General features: G+C 49.3%; 1 protein-coding gene across 2 annotated transcripts in view; it reads right to left on the bottom strand.

Moving 5' to 3' along the window:
- GAS7 (growth arrest specific 7) overlaps positions 1-14395 on the bottom strand; it is an 82112-nt gene extending 67717 nt beyond the window's left edge. For both annotated transcript variants that reach the window (XM_036394357.2, XM_036394358.2), the window contains exon 1: positions 14072-14395. In XM_036394357.2, coding sequence (XP_036250250.1) covers positions 14072-14254 — 183 coding nt within the window. In that variant the 5' untranslated portion in view covers positions 14255-14395. The remainder of the gene's footprint in view (positions 1-14071) is intronic.
- Positions 14396-14882: the final 487 nt, after the last annotated feature.

Genomic DNA, 14882 nt, shown 5'->3' with positions numbered 1-14882 from the left:
CTTCTGTGCCTGCTGCTGAATTGGAACAAAGCTTCCCAGCCGGCTTGGATGTGCAGGATGGCTGTGCCTGCGCACACCTGCAGCCCCCAAAAAGCAGTGTCTGCCTCCCCCACCCTCAGTGGCCCTTCAGAGGGGCCAGCAGTGCAGGGCTGCTCCTGCTGCAGCACCTCTGGGCTGCTCATTGCACATTCCTGTAACTGACTGCAACAAGGGGAAGAAGTTGGTAGGATTACAGAAGGAATTTTTTTGGGTGAATTTTGCACAGCTGCAGGATCTCACCATGTGAAGAAGAATAATACCTGTTTTATTTGAGGGAAATCTGAGAGGTTATCTTGGTTTTGGCCTCCCTCTAGGAGTTGTCTTGCATACTTAAATGTATTGAATCTAATGCCTAATTAATCCCACTCTGCTACACTATGGCAGCACACTTCTGTGTACTATATTATTATAATAATATAGAGAACTGAAACTGTGCAGTAACTCGTGGTTGTTGTTCCCCTGGCTGGGCTCCTGACAGAGGGAACCTCTGGAGCTGAAGGATATTTTCTCAGCACGCTCTGAACAAAAGTTGTAAATGTAACATTTCATGATCTCCACTGAAAGAGAAAAGTCTTTAGACAGGAAACAGGGCTGAGATCAAAATTAGTGTTACAGGAATAGCTTTCAGATCTGGCCTGCTCTTTTCTGGGGTGGTAAATTTAACTCCTTCTGCTGAAGATGTTGCCTCACTACTGCTGGAGCTGCAGCCAAGCAGAGAGGGGGAAAATGAACAATAATGAAGAATTTATAGATTTATAAATGCATCCATTTTATTTAGTTATAAATAAATTTCTCGCCTTAAGAAGAAACTGTGGAAGTTGTCAAGTAAGGCAACATCATAAATAAAAGAAAAAGCTTACAAGAGAGGAAAAAATTGTGTCCTACATTGTGATGAACAGTAATTCAATTGTACTTAGGAATATTCTGATAAGGCAGCTGAGGTAATTTTATGTTATGTGATAAAGAGGGACAATTGCTGCTTTCCACAGAGCAGAATGAGACATCCTAGATGTACAGGCTATCAAAAGCCAAGCTGTGACCTTATTTATTAAAATTAGTAAATAAATTAGTAAAAAAAAATTCTATAAAATTAGTAAAGGAAAAATTATTTTGAAGGATTTTAGCTGCACTGCATCTCAAACCATAAGAAGCTGGTCTGCCACCCAAACAGAGAGACAACGACAAACCATGGCCTAAATCCAGCCTGGTGCCATCCCTGGCAGGCAGAACCCCCATGGCAGCTGTGTGATGGTGCCAGTGCTGCATTTCTGTGGGGTTACAGGTGTGCACCCCAAGCAGGTCCCACCCAGAGATGCTGCAAGGAGCAGCCCCACGACCCCCCTGGCACAGAGCAAAGCTCAGCAGCCACAATCATTGCTTCCTCAAGTAAAACACTGATGGCTCACGTTGATTTTGAGTCTTCCAAAGGAGGGGTGTGCCCCAGAGGGTGAAGGTGCAGGGTGGTTGAAGTGTGACTCCTCAGAGCTAAGAAAAGAGCAGAAGACTTTACGAGGCTCTCTCTTGGTGGTGAGGAGCAAACATCCCATCCCTGCACAGGAAGGGATGTGCAGGTCACATCAACCTCCCCAGAACATTTCCCTGCCATGGGGAAAGGAGGAGTAAAAGGTTCTCAAGCTCACTTTCCTCTAACCACAGGCAAACATTGGATGCTCCAGCACTGAAAGCAAAAGCAAATTCCCTACCACAGAAGTGAATGTTGGGATTTGCTCACTCCAGGGCCTGACTCTGGGCTGGAAACAGGCTGTAGCTTCTGAGTGGCTCTTCAGAGGCTGCCAGGGCACAGCTCTGACCCCAGCCAGGGCACTGGAGCTCCTGCTACAGGAGGCAGCAGAAGGGAGGAGAGGGCTCAGCCCTGCAGCTCTAACACCACTGCATACAGCAGGGACACGTACACAGAGCACTAATCAGTGCTAACACAGGGGCTACAGCCATTCCTGCTCATGTATTTCTGATTCTAAAATCACAAAAGAGCCATTTCCAGAGACTCACATCTTGCCCAGCAAAAAGCTGCTTCGTTCAGTGCAGCCAGCTGTATTCCAAAATCACTGTGCAAGCTTAGAAGACTGTGATATAAAGACCTGAGCATCACTGGGTGGACATCTGTGATCAAGATCTCTGACCTAACTGGGTAAAAACATGCAGCCAGAGTTGAAGCATTCAGCATTGTCAGCTCCTTCCCCCTTTCACATGCTACTTAAGGCTGGTGGTCTCCATCTGCAGGTTCCCTGTCCCCACTGTGGGGCTCCAATGTGGCCAGCACACCTCCTCTCCTCCTCCAGCAGAGTCCCACCTCTGAGCTGGGACAGTCCCACCTCCAAACTGACAAGATTCCCTAGGAGGGTATCAGAGACATGCTGGGAGATGCCCTGTTCCATGAGCAGGCACACAGAGCACTGGCCAAGGGACCACAACGTGCTGGGAACACTGATTTGCACCAGCAGAATCTCCTCCCCAGCACTGCCAGCGAGCTGCACAGCAGAATTTGCCACAGTCCCATCCCTGAGATGAATTATGTTGCTGGCCCATGATTATGTTTCTGGCAAGCACTGAGGGAAAGCTTTGTCCCTCATTGAAGATTCATATTCAGCCTTAGTAAATGGTGCTGGTCAAGAGCAGAGCAGGGAGCTGGGGTGAGGAGTCCCCAAAGCCTGGGGCAGTGCAGCTCAGAGGAACTGTGCACACTGACTCAGGTTCATTCCAAAATTATTGTCCAAAAGATGATTTCAACCTGATTTCTTTTGGGAAATACCTGAAGTTCTCTTCTTCATTGTGTAGCAGACTGAGGCTATTCCCAGTGTTCATTGGTCTCAGTTATCACTGATCATCAGCAGTCTGCAGTGCAATGAGACAAGGCATAGGCTCTCTTCTAAATCTTGCTATTGAGAGTGATTACTTGGCCTTGGGTAATGAATTAGTCCTATTATACAGCAGCTGGCACAGTAGAAGCTAATCTGCTGCACAGGCAGCTCATTACATGGGCAGGGCTGGAAGTGCTCAGCTGTGTGCTGCACACACAGCCCTCAGCAGCATTTTTAAACTGAATTCTGCACACAGTTCTTCAGGACTACAAAACAAACTACGTCTATCAAACCAGTTTCTGTCTGTTCCTTTCTGAGTTAAGCATTTGCTCACTCCTTGGAAATACAATTCCTCTTCTGTGCAAATTCTACATGGCACCTTGCCATATCTGTATCAAATCCAAACTCTGTTAATTCTTCATTCTCTGTCAGCCCTTGCAAACTCTGTCACTCTCATCTCCATTTTTCTCCTCCAAACTCCTCTGTACCAATTATTCCATCCACCCCACTACCAAAAGCTTGCCAGCTCTGCCTCTTCTACGACCAAATTTCACTTCTGTAGCAACTGGAACTGCTCCTGTACTGCACTAGATTGTCACTGCAGGTCTGGCTTTGTGGTTTTGTGGAAATGGCTCAAGGAGGAGCATTTCAGCACACTGCAACTGCAGGGTTTCATTTGGAAACACGAGCAAAGGGCTAAATAAGTGAATTAGAAAGGATCAGGAGGACAAAGCAGATCCAGGCAGCCAATTTAAAAGAACGTTCTGAAAGTGCTTATGGACGACCACAGTCAAACTAAGCAGAATGACAGAATAAATTCAATAGCAATGTTGTAGCCATGGTGGCAGGAGCAGCTCTGTGTGGTACTCTTGGGAGTGGTGATATCTGCTGTCAGACCAACTATCACAGGTGTGCTTGTGAAAGCATAAACTCCTTCCTATGAAGACGTCCAGGAGAAAAGAAGCAGACAAGGAGTGAAAAAACTACTATACAAAATAAAAAACCAGATAAGCCAGAAGGCAAAGAGCAGAAGTAGAAGGAGTCTCCCTCAAACCAAAGGTGAGCCACAAAGGTCTGGTTATGTGTCTGAGGAGTGATGATGCCAGTCACTCCTCAGACAATTCAGGAAAGTGAGAAATAGCTTGTAAATACATTCAGGTTATACATGATTGTTTACATGAGCTCTGGTAACTTTTCAAAGAACAGGCAACAACACAGCAAACAAACCACACTGGGAATAAATGCAAAGTATTACATATGGAGGTAATAACTGAAATCCTGTTGCATTTTTCATGTCCCAAACAATGTCAAGCTCAGAGATCCTTGTTCCTTGCCTCAGACTTCCACAAAAGCTGGTCCTTTAGCAGCCCAGGGAGCTGCTCCATGTTAACCCCTTCCATGCTCCCCATTCCACTGCTGCATTTTTCTCAAGCAGTCTCAGAGCTGCTTGGCCTGTCCCTGGTGAAAGGGCTGTGAGGGGTGAACAGGGGCCACAGGCAGGGCTGAGCTGCCTGCGAGGACACTGCAGGTGCAGTAAATAATGACATTTAACCCTGAGCTAGCAGATTTAAAGGAAGTTTTTACTGTGATTCCAAGTAAAACATAGGGGCAAGTTTGGGAAGATCAAATGAACGGCTTGAGATTCTTATTTTTGTGCCTCTGATCTCTCCCTACTCTCATACCTTTCTCCTTTTTATCCACTGCTGGACTTGCTGAGAGTGAGAGGGCATTTTAAAGATGAAAATTCAGTACTTGTGGGATAGCCTGATTATTCCAGGCTTCATTTCCAGCCCAGAGGAGCTCCTGCTTTCTCTGTCTGTGATGAGCTAGAGCCTTGCAGCTCGCCCCTGCTTTGGCAACACTGATCCTCTGCAGCTTTCACGTCTGCTGTGTCCCTCCTTTGCTGAAAATCATGGAATATCTCATCAGAGCACTCTGTGGAACATCACACACCTTCCTTACAGACCCTGGTCTGATCCATTTTACAATACAAAAACCCCAGGTCTTCCCAAGACTTATTACTTCTAATTTCCTGTCACTGAGGGCTTTTTCCACAATGCCAAGAGAGGCAAAGAACTGATGGATATGGGCACACGAAGTGATAGCCTGCAAAGGAGTTAAAGCTGGAAAGATTTTGTTCCTGGAGACTGTGGCAGCAGAGGCCATTCCAAGTGCCACAGAGCTGGGAAAGCCCTGAGAGATCTGTGCAGTAAACAAACCCAGGGCTCAAACAAACACTGGAAGACCACGGTGCTTTTGCTGCCAGCATCACAGTGGGAATATCTGTGGCTCAAGAACAGCCTGCACAGTCTACTCTTACCAACCACGAAGGTAGGAGAAATGCCAGACAGGTCTCAGAGAAAGGTTTTCAACCTTTGCATCTGCACCTGTTGAGGAGCTCAAAGATTAGTGACCAAAGTCATCTGTCAGTCAGCCTAAATTAACTCCAAAGTGCCTCATGCTGCTGGCTGAGCACTGAGGGGACAGCTCACAAATGCTGACAAAAGTGGATGTTAAAAGATGCTGGCCTGTTCTGCTGCCAGATATACTCTACAAAATGCAGAGTGGCAGCTCCTGAGTAACCCATGGCACCCCTTTCTGGAATGTGCCAGCAAAAAAGCAAACCACAGATGTACTAGGCTAGTACAAAAGCTATTTTGATAGCGTGATGTGGAAAACTGGATTACTAGTACAAGCAAAAAGCTTCTGGGCTATTCCATATGCCTGTAAAAGGACTGCTCCCCAGGGCAGTCACCACAGCAGGTACTGGGAACCCACAGCAGGGAGGGAGTCTGGGGAAAATGCACAGCCTGCTCTCCCTCCCAATCACAAGTGCACTTCTGCAGCTAGGGCAGGTATGCAGGGGGCTCTGCCATGCCTAACCCTGTGCTACAGACTCAGCCTGCTCACCTGCTCTGCAGGTACAGGGCAAATCTGTAAACAGCCCTGCCTCATACCAGCCCTGCACAGCAGCTCCTCTCAACAGCTGCTGCTTTACACAGTGGAGTGGCATAAAAAATCCCAAATACGCTAAAGCACACTTCAGTTTTTCAAGACAAACACTAGTTGAAGCACAAACTTGGAAAACAGTGGCTGAGCAAACTGTTGGCCCTGGTTTCACACTGTTCTGCATACTCAAGGGCTCATACCAATAAAATGGAGTGTGACAGGTAATTAAATATGGCAAATGATGCTTTGAAGTGACATGAACTAGAGACAGGGTGCAAAGCAGAGTGTGGGGACCACAAATTCCGTTATGCTGCCCTCAGGCTCCCCCAGGTCCTCTGTCCCTGTCTGCAGAGGCAGAGCTGTGCAGGTTCCTGGAAAGGAGCGCACAGGGAGCAGCCACTGCACCCCAGCCCCAGCTTTTGGGAGGCTTCAGCAAACCTGCCTTGCACAGGGAGCAAGGCACAGTCCAGAAGTGCTGGATGCTGAGAAGGCTGCCCAGAATCAGTGCTCCCTGGGGGTGTAAGAAATCAGAGACAGAAATATCAGTGCCTTATGTCAAACCCCCCAAACACAAGTTAGTAGTGGTTGGCTCCCTTTGCTGTCAATGGAGGGAACAGGATGAACACACACAAAGAGAGAAACTCCTGCTGCCCTGAGTTGTAGCATGAACACTCACAGTGAAAACAACTGCAACAGACCCAAATATTTTCAAAAGAGATACTACCTGCTGCTGTTATTGTGGAGCTTCTCCAAAACAGACAATGAAATGTCCTATCTTTGGGATAGCACTTGGTGTCAGCAGTCAGCGAAAGAACAAAAATAAAATCACAAAATAACAAAAAAAAGTCCTGAGAACACACTCACACACTCATATTCTGCTAATGGGCATTGGGGCACAATACTGAAAATAATGGGCTTCATGGGCATAAGCAACCATGGAAGATAAGGCATCATGGAGCATAAAAACACAGGTTTAATCTGGTTAGTTAAATGACTAGTTAATTCTACCTGGTCATTTATTATCCCACAAGTAAAAGTGAAATAAGTAGAGAAAACAAAATCCTATCGAAGCCGCCAGAATTTTCTGGTCTTGATTACAGAGCCAAATTTTCCATTTTGAACATGAAAATAAAGCTTTGGTTTTAGAAAATAAGTATCTGGCATTTTCTCATTATTCCTACTGCGTCTTTTTAAATCACATTCAGTTTAAAGTGCTGTGTGGTACATTCAGCACCTCTGTTTGTGGCAAAACACTCAAGGCACTGAAGGTGCAATTTGCACTCAAGCTGGAAAGTGAGACTTGAGTTCCCCATATTTGCTGCTGCAGAAATCACTCTTGTAGTTTCCTACAGGACATGTGCCCCATTCAGAGCACAGAACGAGCTGGAAATTCTTTAGGGAACAAAGCAATCTTCAAGTGAGTGTTTAAATGCTCCACATTTTTCATGGTTCCTCTGTATCCACCCTTAAATTGCAGGTGCACAGCAACTCACTTAATCTTGCACATCTAGAAGGCAGACATCTGCAGGGAGACTGTTTTTAGATTCTTTTTGTAATCCACAGGCCATAAGAGATATTCCAGTCTAAGCCTTCCATGGCACTTTTTCATCTTTTAGCTAAGGATAAGGGAAAAACATCTTTAAAAATTCTGTCCTATGCAATTTTTCTAAGAACAACAGTGTGATTGTTCTCACCTGCTGCAGAAGCAGCACCTATGAGCCCAGCTTCTGCAACACCCTAACTTCTGCAGGGGACAGAAGAGCTCATAAAAAATACCACAACCGTCTTTAAGACCCTTTTATGCACAAATTTTGGCTATTTCTGGTACTATTTAGTTTTTGCATTTTAGCTGTAACTCCAACAGAGCAAGACAGTTACTGCTAGATGGATAACAGGGATTGTGAACTGCAGCCTCACATCCCCTTCACATTCTCCTGGGGCTTTAAATTCCCTCAGAACTTGATTAAAGAGTGATTTTCTGGCAGCAAAACATAATTTCCTCACCCTTTTATATTTGATTTCATTCACATTTGCCAGAAATATCAGTGGTCAGATGATCACAAGCTTCAACTCTCAAAAATACAGAAAGTCAAAGACAGAAAAAAGCCTGTGTGAAACTAAACCACAAGGCAATACCACAGGATTCTCATTGTCACTTCTCTCATGAACACTTTGAACAACAGTTTGCTGTTGAATCTTGCAGAGCAGACCAGCCTCAGCCTCATCTGTGAGCACTGAGCTTTGGGAACTTCACCTTTTCCCTGAGAAAACACCCACAGCAGGTTCCATCCACACCAATCTCCAGCACACAAATCTCTCCCTCTGCCTTCATTGGGGAGCCAGCCCTGCACCAAGAGAGTGAAAACCGACCTTGTACACCAGGGGAAATGCCATCCCCACTTCAGCCGTGGTTGCTGCCCCAGCACCACCTCCCAGGGGCAGCAGAATGGCCAGAACACTCAGGATGGTGCCACAAGCACCCCTGGGCAGGAGGCAGGAGATGAGCAGCCCAGCCTGGCAGTGATGCCATCCACTCTTTGGGTTCAGCACCCGCAGTCTGATCACACCAGGTTAAACACCAGATTCCTTCCCCAGCACCCAAGACTACAGATTGGAGCATTACTTGCTTCACAGAATATCCTCAGGAAAAAGCAGTGGCAGCAGTCACATCTGTGCCTGAGATCAGCACGCATCCCCTCAGTTCCTGTGGCTCTTCATGACTTTTATGTTAAGCTGATTTTTGAGTGGGGACGTGGAGGAATGAGAGTGAGACAACAAACTCCAAGGATGTAGAGGAACCTTCTGAGAAAGCAAAGCACCATTGCTGTGTGCAGGAGATAAGGACACCATGTACAAATAGCTCAGGGCTCAGGTGCCCACAGCCATCCAGGTGCACACACAACTTCATTCTCCTTTGTGCATCAGGAAAAGCTCTGTTGCAACAGGTACCAACACACCCTCCCTTTTAATACCTATCACACACATCATCCAGCCCCCATGATGGCAGAGAGCAGTTTAGCACAGAAATCCTCTACACAATCTCTGCTATTACAAAATAAATAAAAGGTATTTTAATTTCTGTGCATTCCTTTCATCCTTTTTCTCTCTGACTCCCCAGGCACCACGAAGGAAGCAATCTGTGCCATGCCATGCCACGCTTCCTGCAGCTGGACGTGCAGCAACCTCCAGGCTCAGCTGTCTGCACATCTCCACCTGTCCCAGGTTGGTTTAGGTGAGGTGAGTGTTACACAGCAGTGGAAGCAATGAACCATCTGTCTGACAGCTGCAGGTGAAGCCTGCACCAGGGAGAAGCACACCATTCCTTCCTGCCTTCCTAAGTGCCTCACAGTTCTGGTAAATCAAGCTGTGGAGTGCAGATAAGATCAGTGGCAGCTCGCTCAGTCAGATTCCAGAGCCACCTCCATCCATTCTGGAAGCACACACTGTGCTTCATACAGAGCCTTACATCTGTGGGATGACTGAAGCTATAAAAAGTGCTGACAATTTCCAGCAAATTTGCATATGTTGCTGCTGCTGCTTATATAAGTGATTTCTAGTTAACTACAAATACAAAAAAAAACCAAGGGCCAAAAATAGGTTTTCAAAGAAACCACTTGGAAATGTGACTGAATGATACATCTCTCCAGCACTCCAAAAATCACTTGTCTAGAAGAAGCAGACGCAACAGAGGTTTCTCCAGAGGGTCCCATGCAAAGCACCTCCTGGAACACACACTACCCCACTTTCTCAACATCTGTGCTGCCCTGCACCATGCAGGTTGTCACAAACTGAGCCTTGTGCCAGGTTGCTCTTACATCTGGAGCTGTAGAGCTCTCTCTACACACGTCACCATCCCAAGCACCCTGGTGCAGCTGGGGTGAGGAGGCAGCCAGCCTCAGGGTAAGGAACAGGAGCTGTTGAGAAACCCCCCAGTGCATCACACCCCACTGGCTCTGTGCACACCACCTCCTCACCTGCATCTGCACAGATTCCCTCTTGCTCCAGGCTGGGAAGGACAATTGCTTAACCTGGGGCTGTGACAGTCTGGTACTGAGGGGCCCTGTAGGGCTCTGCTCAATGGTCAAAAGGTCAGGCAAAAATATAAAGCACACAGGAGGGAGGAAAGGGTCAGAAAATCCCAGATTTTCAGGTCTCACAGCTGCCATAGCTATTAATCACCAAAAGAGAGGTGAGGGTTGAAGCTGATGGTATCTACATCAACAACATCTTCCTTCCCTTCAGCTTGCAGAAGGGTGATGCTTGCTCATGGAGCAAACTCAGCCAAAGCAAAAGCAAATGAAACTGACAGCAGTCTTCAGGATTGCTCTAGTGCCCATGGATTCTCACACTCAGGAAATACTGCTTAGGGACCATTTCTCCATTAACCTACTGTCTACAGCAGTGTAAGGAACTGCACTTGGTTTTCCAGCATAAGGAAGGCAAGGACACACTGGAGAGAGTCCAGCAATGGGCCATGAGGATGATTAAGAGTCTGGAGCATCTGTCATACAAAGAGAGGCTGAAAGAACTGGGACTGTTTAGCATCAAGACATGAAGGCTTGAGAGGGATGTTATCAATGTGAATAAAAACCTATGTGTGGGACAGTAAAATAATTATATAGACTGTTCTCAGTGATACCCAAGGAAAGGATGAGCTGCAATGGGCACAGATTAAAACACAGAAACTCCCTTTAAAGGGACACAAATTCCTTTAAAGGACACAAGAAGAAACTGTGAGGGTAGTTAAACACTGGAATACATTGTCCAGAACAGTGTGTCCACCCTTGCACACGCTGAAAACCTAACAGACATAGCCAGGCAAGCCAGACTAGCTGATCTCCAAAGGTCCTTTCCAACCCAGTGATTCTGTGATTAAAACCACAGCAGCCTCCTCAACTGCTCCCAACCAGCCCAGCCTCGGGGAATCCATCTGGAACCCCCCCCTCCATGAAGCCAATACCCTCCCTTTCTCCCTCTGCTCTCTGCTTTTGATCAGTTTTTGGTTTATGCTGCCACTTTTGCTCCCTGACAGCAGTATCCTCTCCAGAGCTCACAGAGAGATGTCATTTCTGCCTTGTCCCCACCACGAGCTCCTCCAGCTCTCACTGCTTCCATCACTGCCTTGAGCATGATGTTTTCCTGCCATCCCTGTTCTCCTCTAACCCTGCACTGTGGGCTTGCAGCAGCCACAGGAGCAGGAAGGAAAACAATGCCAAATGTCTCAATCTCTTTACCTCTCTATGTCTCTCTTGCCCCACATTCACCACATTTTTGGTCCTTGCCTTGATCTTCTGTGATGAATGAATTGAAAAGACATTTTTGCTCGCAAAAGAACACAGGAGGCAGCAAAGGCAACAATCCCTCAGGAACACCCATCTCTGGCACAGGGCTTTGTTTCCTGGAAGCCACCTTCACAGCTCCAGAGAGAGCACCAGCAGTTGCTGGGGTAAACTGGGCACAGGGAGATGAGGGCAGGACAGAGGGAGAGAGAAACATCTTCCTCTTCAAACAGCAATGTGTGGTCAAGTTCAGCTGAGGACAGAGCCTTTAACCTTACTGAGAGCTGCAGGCCAGGGCCACCAAAGCCCATGGAAGGGCTGGCTGGTACAGAAAGGAGACCCATGTCCATGGCTCCATCTGGACATGCACTGTGATCACCTCCCTGACACCAGTTCCCATGTCAGTGTGGCTGGGCAGGGACTCAGATCAGAGAACAGAGAAGGAGAGAATTCCTCTTGTGATGTCTTTCAGTGAGATCCGTCCCTGAGCAAGCTGCACACAAGGGATAAGCGACCTGCAGAGAAGGGAAAGGCTACCTGAACAGAGAGAGCCATGAGAGACAGACACACACAGAGCTTCCTTCCACACATCTACCCTGATGTCTGCAAGTAGCTGTGATTCCATGGATTTGGTTAATTAGCTCTCATTTGATGTAATTTTTAACTCCAGCTCATAGTCCTTATTAGGTACCATCTCTGGAGAAAACATACCAGAGTGAACACAATCAGCCCTTGCCATTTTTCTTGCCTTCTTTCTTTTTTTTTTTGCCCAAGAGAAAGGGGCTAGGCTGTGTGGACAAGTGGTCTCCATCAAAGCTGTCAGTGGTACACAAGCCAAGGGTCAGAAAGGCACATTTTGGAGCTGTGGGCACTGAGCATGGTGAAACTTGCTCAAACTTAAGCAGAGAAACAAGAGTTTCTGACAGGAAAACGAAGTTATGGTATTTTGAAGCAATTCCCCACTGCCTCTGCTGAGCAGAATCTTCCACATCTCATGATACATTTTTCCTCAAACAACTCCCAAATCCCTAGATGTGTAAACATTTAGCAATTTGTGAAACCACAAACATTCACTTATCTCAAGAAATGATTTTGTAGGTGGCAAAACTGACAAACAATAGGACTCTCACATTCTGAAACCAACAAAAGAAATCCCAAGTGTGTCAGTTGCACGGCAAAGTCCACGGCCTCACTCTTGCAGCACTGCGTGAGCAACTCTTGCTTCTACTTTCCTGTCTTTCCAGGAAAAATAATAAGAAACTGGAAATCAATGGAAGCATCATGGATTTTTAATTTATTTGGACAAGAGAAATGAAAAGGCAGCACCAGATTTGTGGGCAAAATGTCCTTTTGCATAGAATCTTTTGGTCGCAGAACATTGCTCTAGATGCAGGTTTTGCTCAGGACTCTGCTTCCTGCTTCTCTGGATTCCCTGGGAGGTGTGCATGGAAAACTGGGGATGGGCATTGCCTGCCTTGCATATAAGCAAAGCAGGCTGGATGATTCCCCTTGGAAGGGGGGGACAAACAGAGGCTGACCTGAGAAATGAGCTGTGAATGGCTTCAGCCCAATCAAGGAAGGGAAATGCTCCCCAACACCACTGCCATGCCCAACAGCCTCAGTGTAAGTTCCAAATGACCACGGGGCATGGCCAGCAAGGAGAGGACTGATGGGGTCATGGCAAGTTCTTGTTTTAGTGCACGAGATGCTTCAGAATTCACATGCAGAGATTGTGAAGGCACTCTTCACGGACATATTTTTTACCCTCACATGGAGTCTTGTTTGCATGGACTGAAAGCCGTAAACACATTCAGGCACAAGCAGTCCCGAGGTGGGAATCCAACTGTCATCCCAGCTGTCAGGGCCCTGAAAATGACTGAAGCTGACAGAACTTTTCAGTATCCTGGCAGAAAGTCCACGGGTCTGCACAACCAGCCTTAACCCTGCTGGGGCTCCCTGAGCCGTGCCACAGGTAGGGCAGCTGGGTGTCTGCAGCTGGCTGGGGAGCTCCTGCAACAGAGGGAGAGACGAGATGGCTCCAGGGAGAACTTAGAGAATCTTCCCCATACAGGTACTGGGGAGGGACTGGGGAGAGGGACATGGAGTGAAGGGGGAATGGCTTCAAGCTGAAGAAAGGCAGATTTATATTAGACGTTAGGAAGAAATTCTCCTTTTGTGAGGGTGGTGATGCCCAAAAAACCTGTGGCTTCTCCTGGAAGTGTCCAAAGCCAGGTTGGACGGGACTTGGAGCAACCTGGTCTAGTGGAAGGTGTCCCTGCTCATGTGAGAGTCGGTGTAATGGGACGATCTTTAAGGTCCCTTCCAACCCAAACCATTCTGTGATTCCATCATTCTAGACCTGAATCACCTCTTCCACAGCATAAATCCACAACATGTTCGGTGAAAGGAAATGAGAAGGAGCGGGGCTTGCCAACATCCCCAACATCCGACCCTCGTGAGGGACTGACAGGGGCTGCATCCCGGCAGCCACCGACTCCTGCTGCTGTTCAGCCGCTGTGAAAACCCAAGCGTCCGGAGCAGCTCGTCCGTCACACACCTCAGCTCTGCCTCTCCATGGATACAGCCACAAGCACCAAACGCTCCGGCTGCCGGAGCGAGGAGGGGCGAGCGGAGTCTTACAGCACCCGGCAGCCTCAGCCCCGTGTGCCGGGACACCTGCCCGGGCAGGGGAACAGCGATGCTGAGGGGGATCCAACAGCAGCACGGCCATGGCTCCGTGTGCCCCCGGGACACCTGCCCGGGCAGGGGAACAGCGATGCTGAGGGGGATCCAACAGCAGCACGGCCATGGCTCCGTGTGCCCCCGGGACACCTGCCCGGGCAGGGGAACAGCGATGCTGAGGGGGGATCCAACAGCAGCACGGCCATGGCCCCGTGTGCCCCCGGGACCGCCGGTTCCCCCGCGGGACGTCCCCGGGCCGGCCCCTCCCGCCCGGCGCAGCCCCGGCCCCGGCCCCGGTCCTACCTCCAGCAGTTGGACGTAGCTGGCCGGGAACCAGCCGCGCAGCCCGTCCTCCTTCTGCCCTTCCCACCAGCCGCCGTCTGGCACCTGCAGCACCGTGATCAGCTCACCCGCCGCGAAGCGCAGCCCCTGCCGGTGCCGCTCCCCGGAGAAGGGGTACAGCGCCTGGCAGCGGGTCCCCGACATCCCTCCGGGACGCGCCCGCCGCCGCCGCCGCCGCTCCGCGCCCGCCCCGCTCGGCTGAGGGGGCCCCGCTCCGGCCCGGCGGGCGGCAGGCGCGGGCAGCGCGGGCAGCGGCAGCCGAGCAGCCCCGGCGCCGGGCGCCCACGGGCACCGCCGGCTCGGGGTGGGGCGGGAGAGGCGGGACGGGCTGGGTGAGGGGAGGAGGGCGAGAGAGGGAGGAGGAGTGCTGGGAGGAGGGGGAGAGCGGGAGAGCGGAGGAAGCGGCGGGAGGAGCGGCCGCGCGGTGCGCGGGGCGGGCGGTGCGTGCGGCGCCGGTGTCGGCGGGACAGCGAGAGGGAGCGCGAGTGAGTGACCCGAGGGGCGAGGCGAGGGGACAGCGCGGGGGCGAAGGCACGGGGAGCACCGCTGTGTGCGACTGGCGCTGCTCCGAGGGACTCTGTGCGCTCCACACCCCTCTTCTGTGTATCTGTGTGACACACTGTTCCGAGGGATGCTCTGTGTGCTCCGCACCCCTCTTCTGTGTATCCGTGTGTGACAGACATTGTTCCGAGGGACTCTGTGTGCTCCGCACCCCTCTGTGTGTGATAGACACTGTTCCGAGGGATGCTCTGTGTGCTCTACACCCCTCTGT

This window comes from Molothrus ater, chromosome 19, assembly GCF_012460135.2.
Source record: "Molothrus ater isolate BHLD 08-10-18 breed brown headed cowbird chromosome 19, BPBGC_Mater_1.1, whole genome shotgun sequence".
NCBI classification, from domain to species: domain Eukaryota; kingdom Metazoa; phylum Chordata; class Aves; order Passeriformes; family Icteridae; genus Molothrus; species Molothrus ater.
The sequence above is the reverse complement of the archived record's forward strand: the minus strand, read 5'-3'. Positions and strand labels throughout refer to the sequence as shown.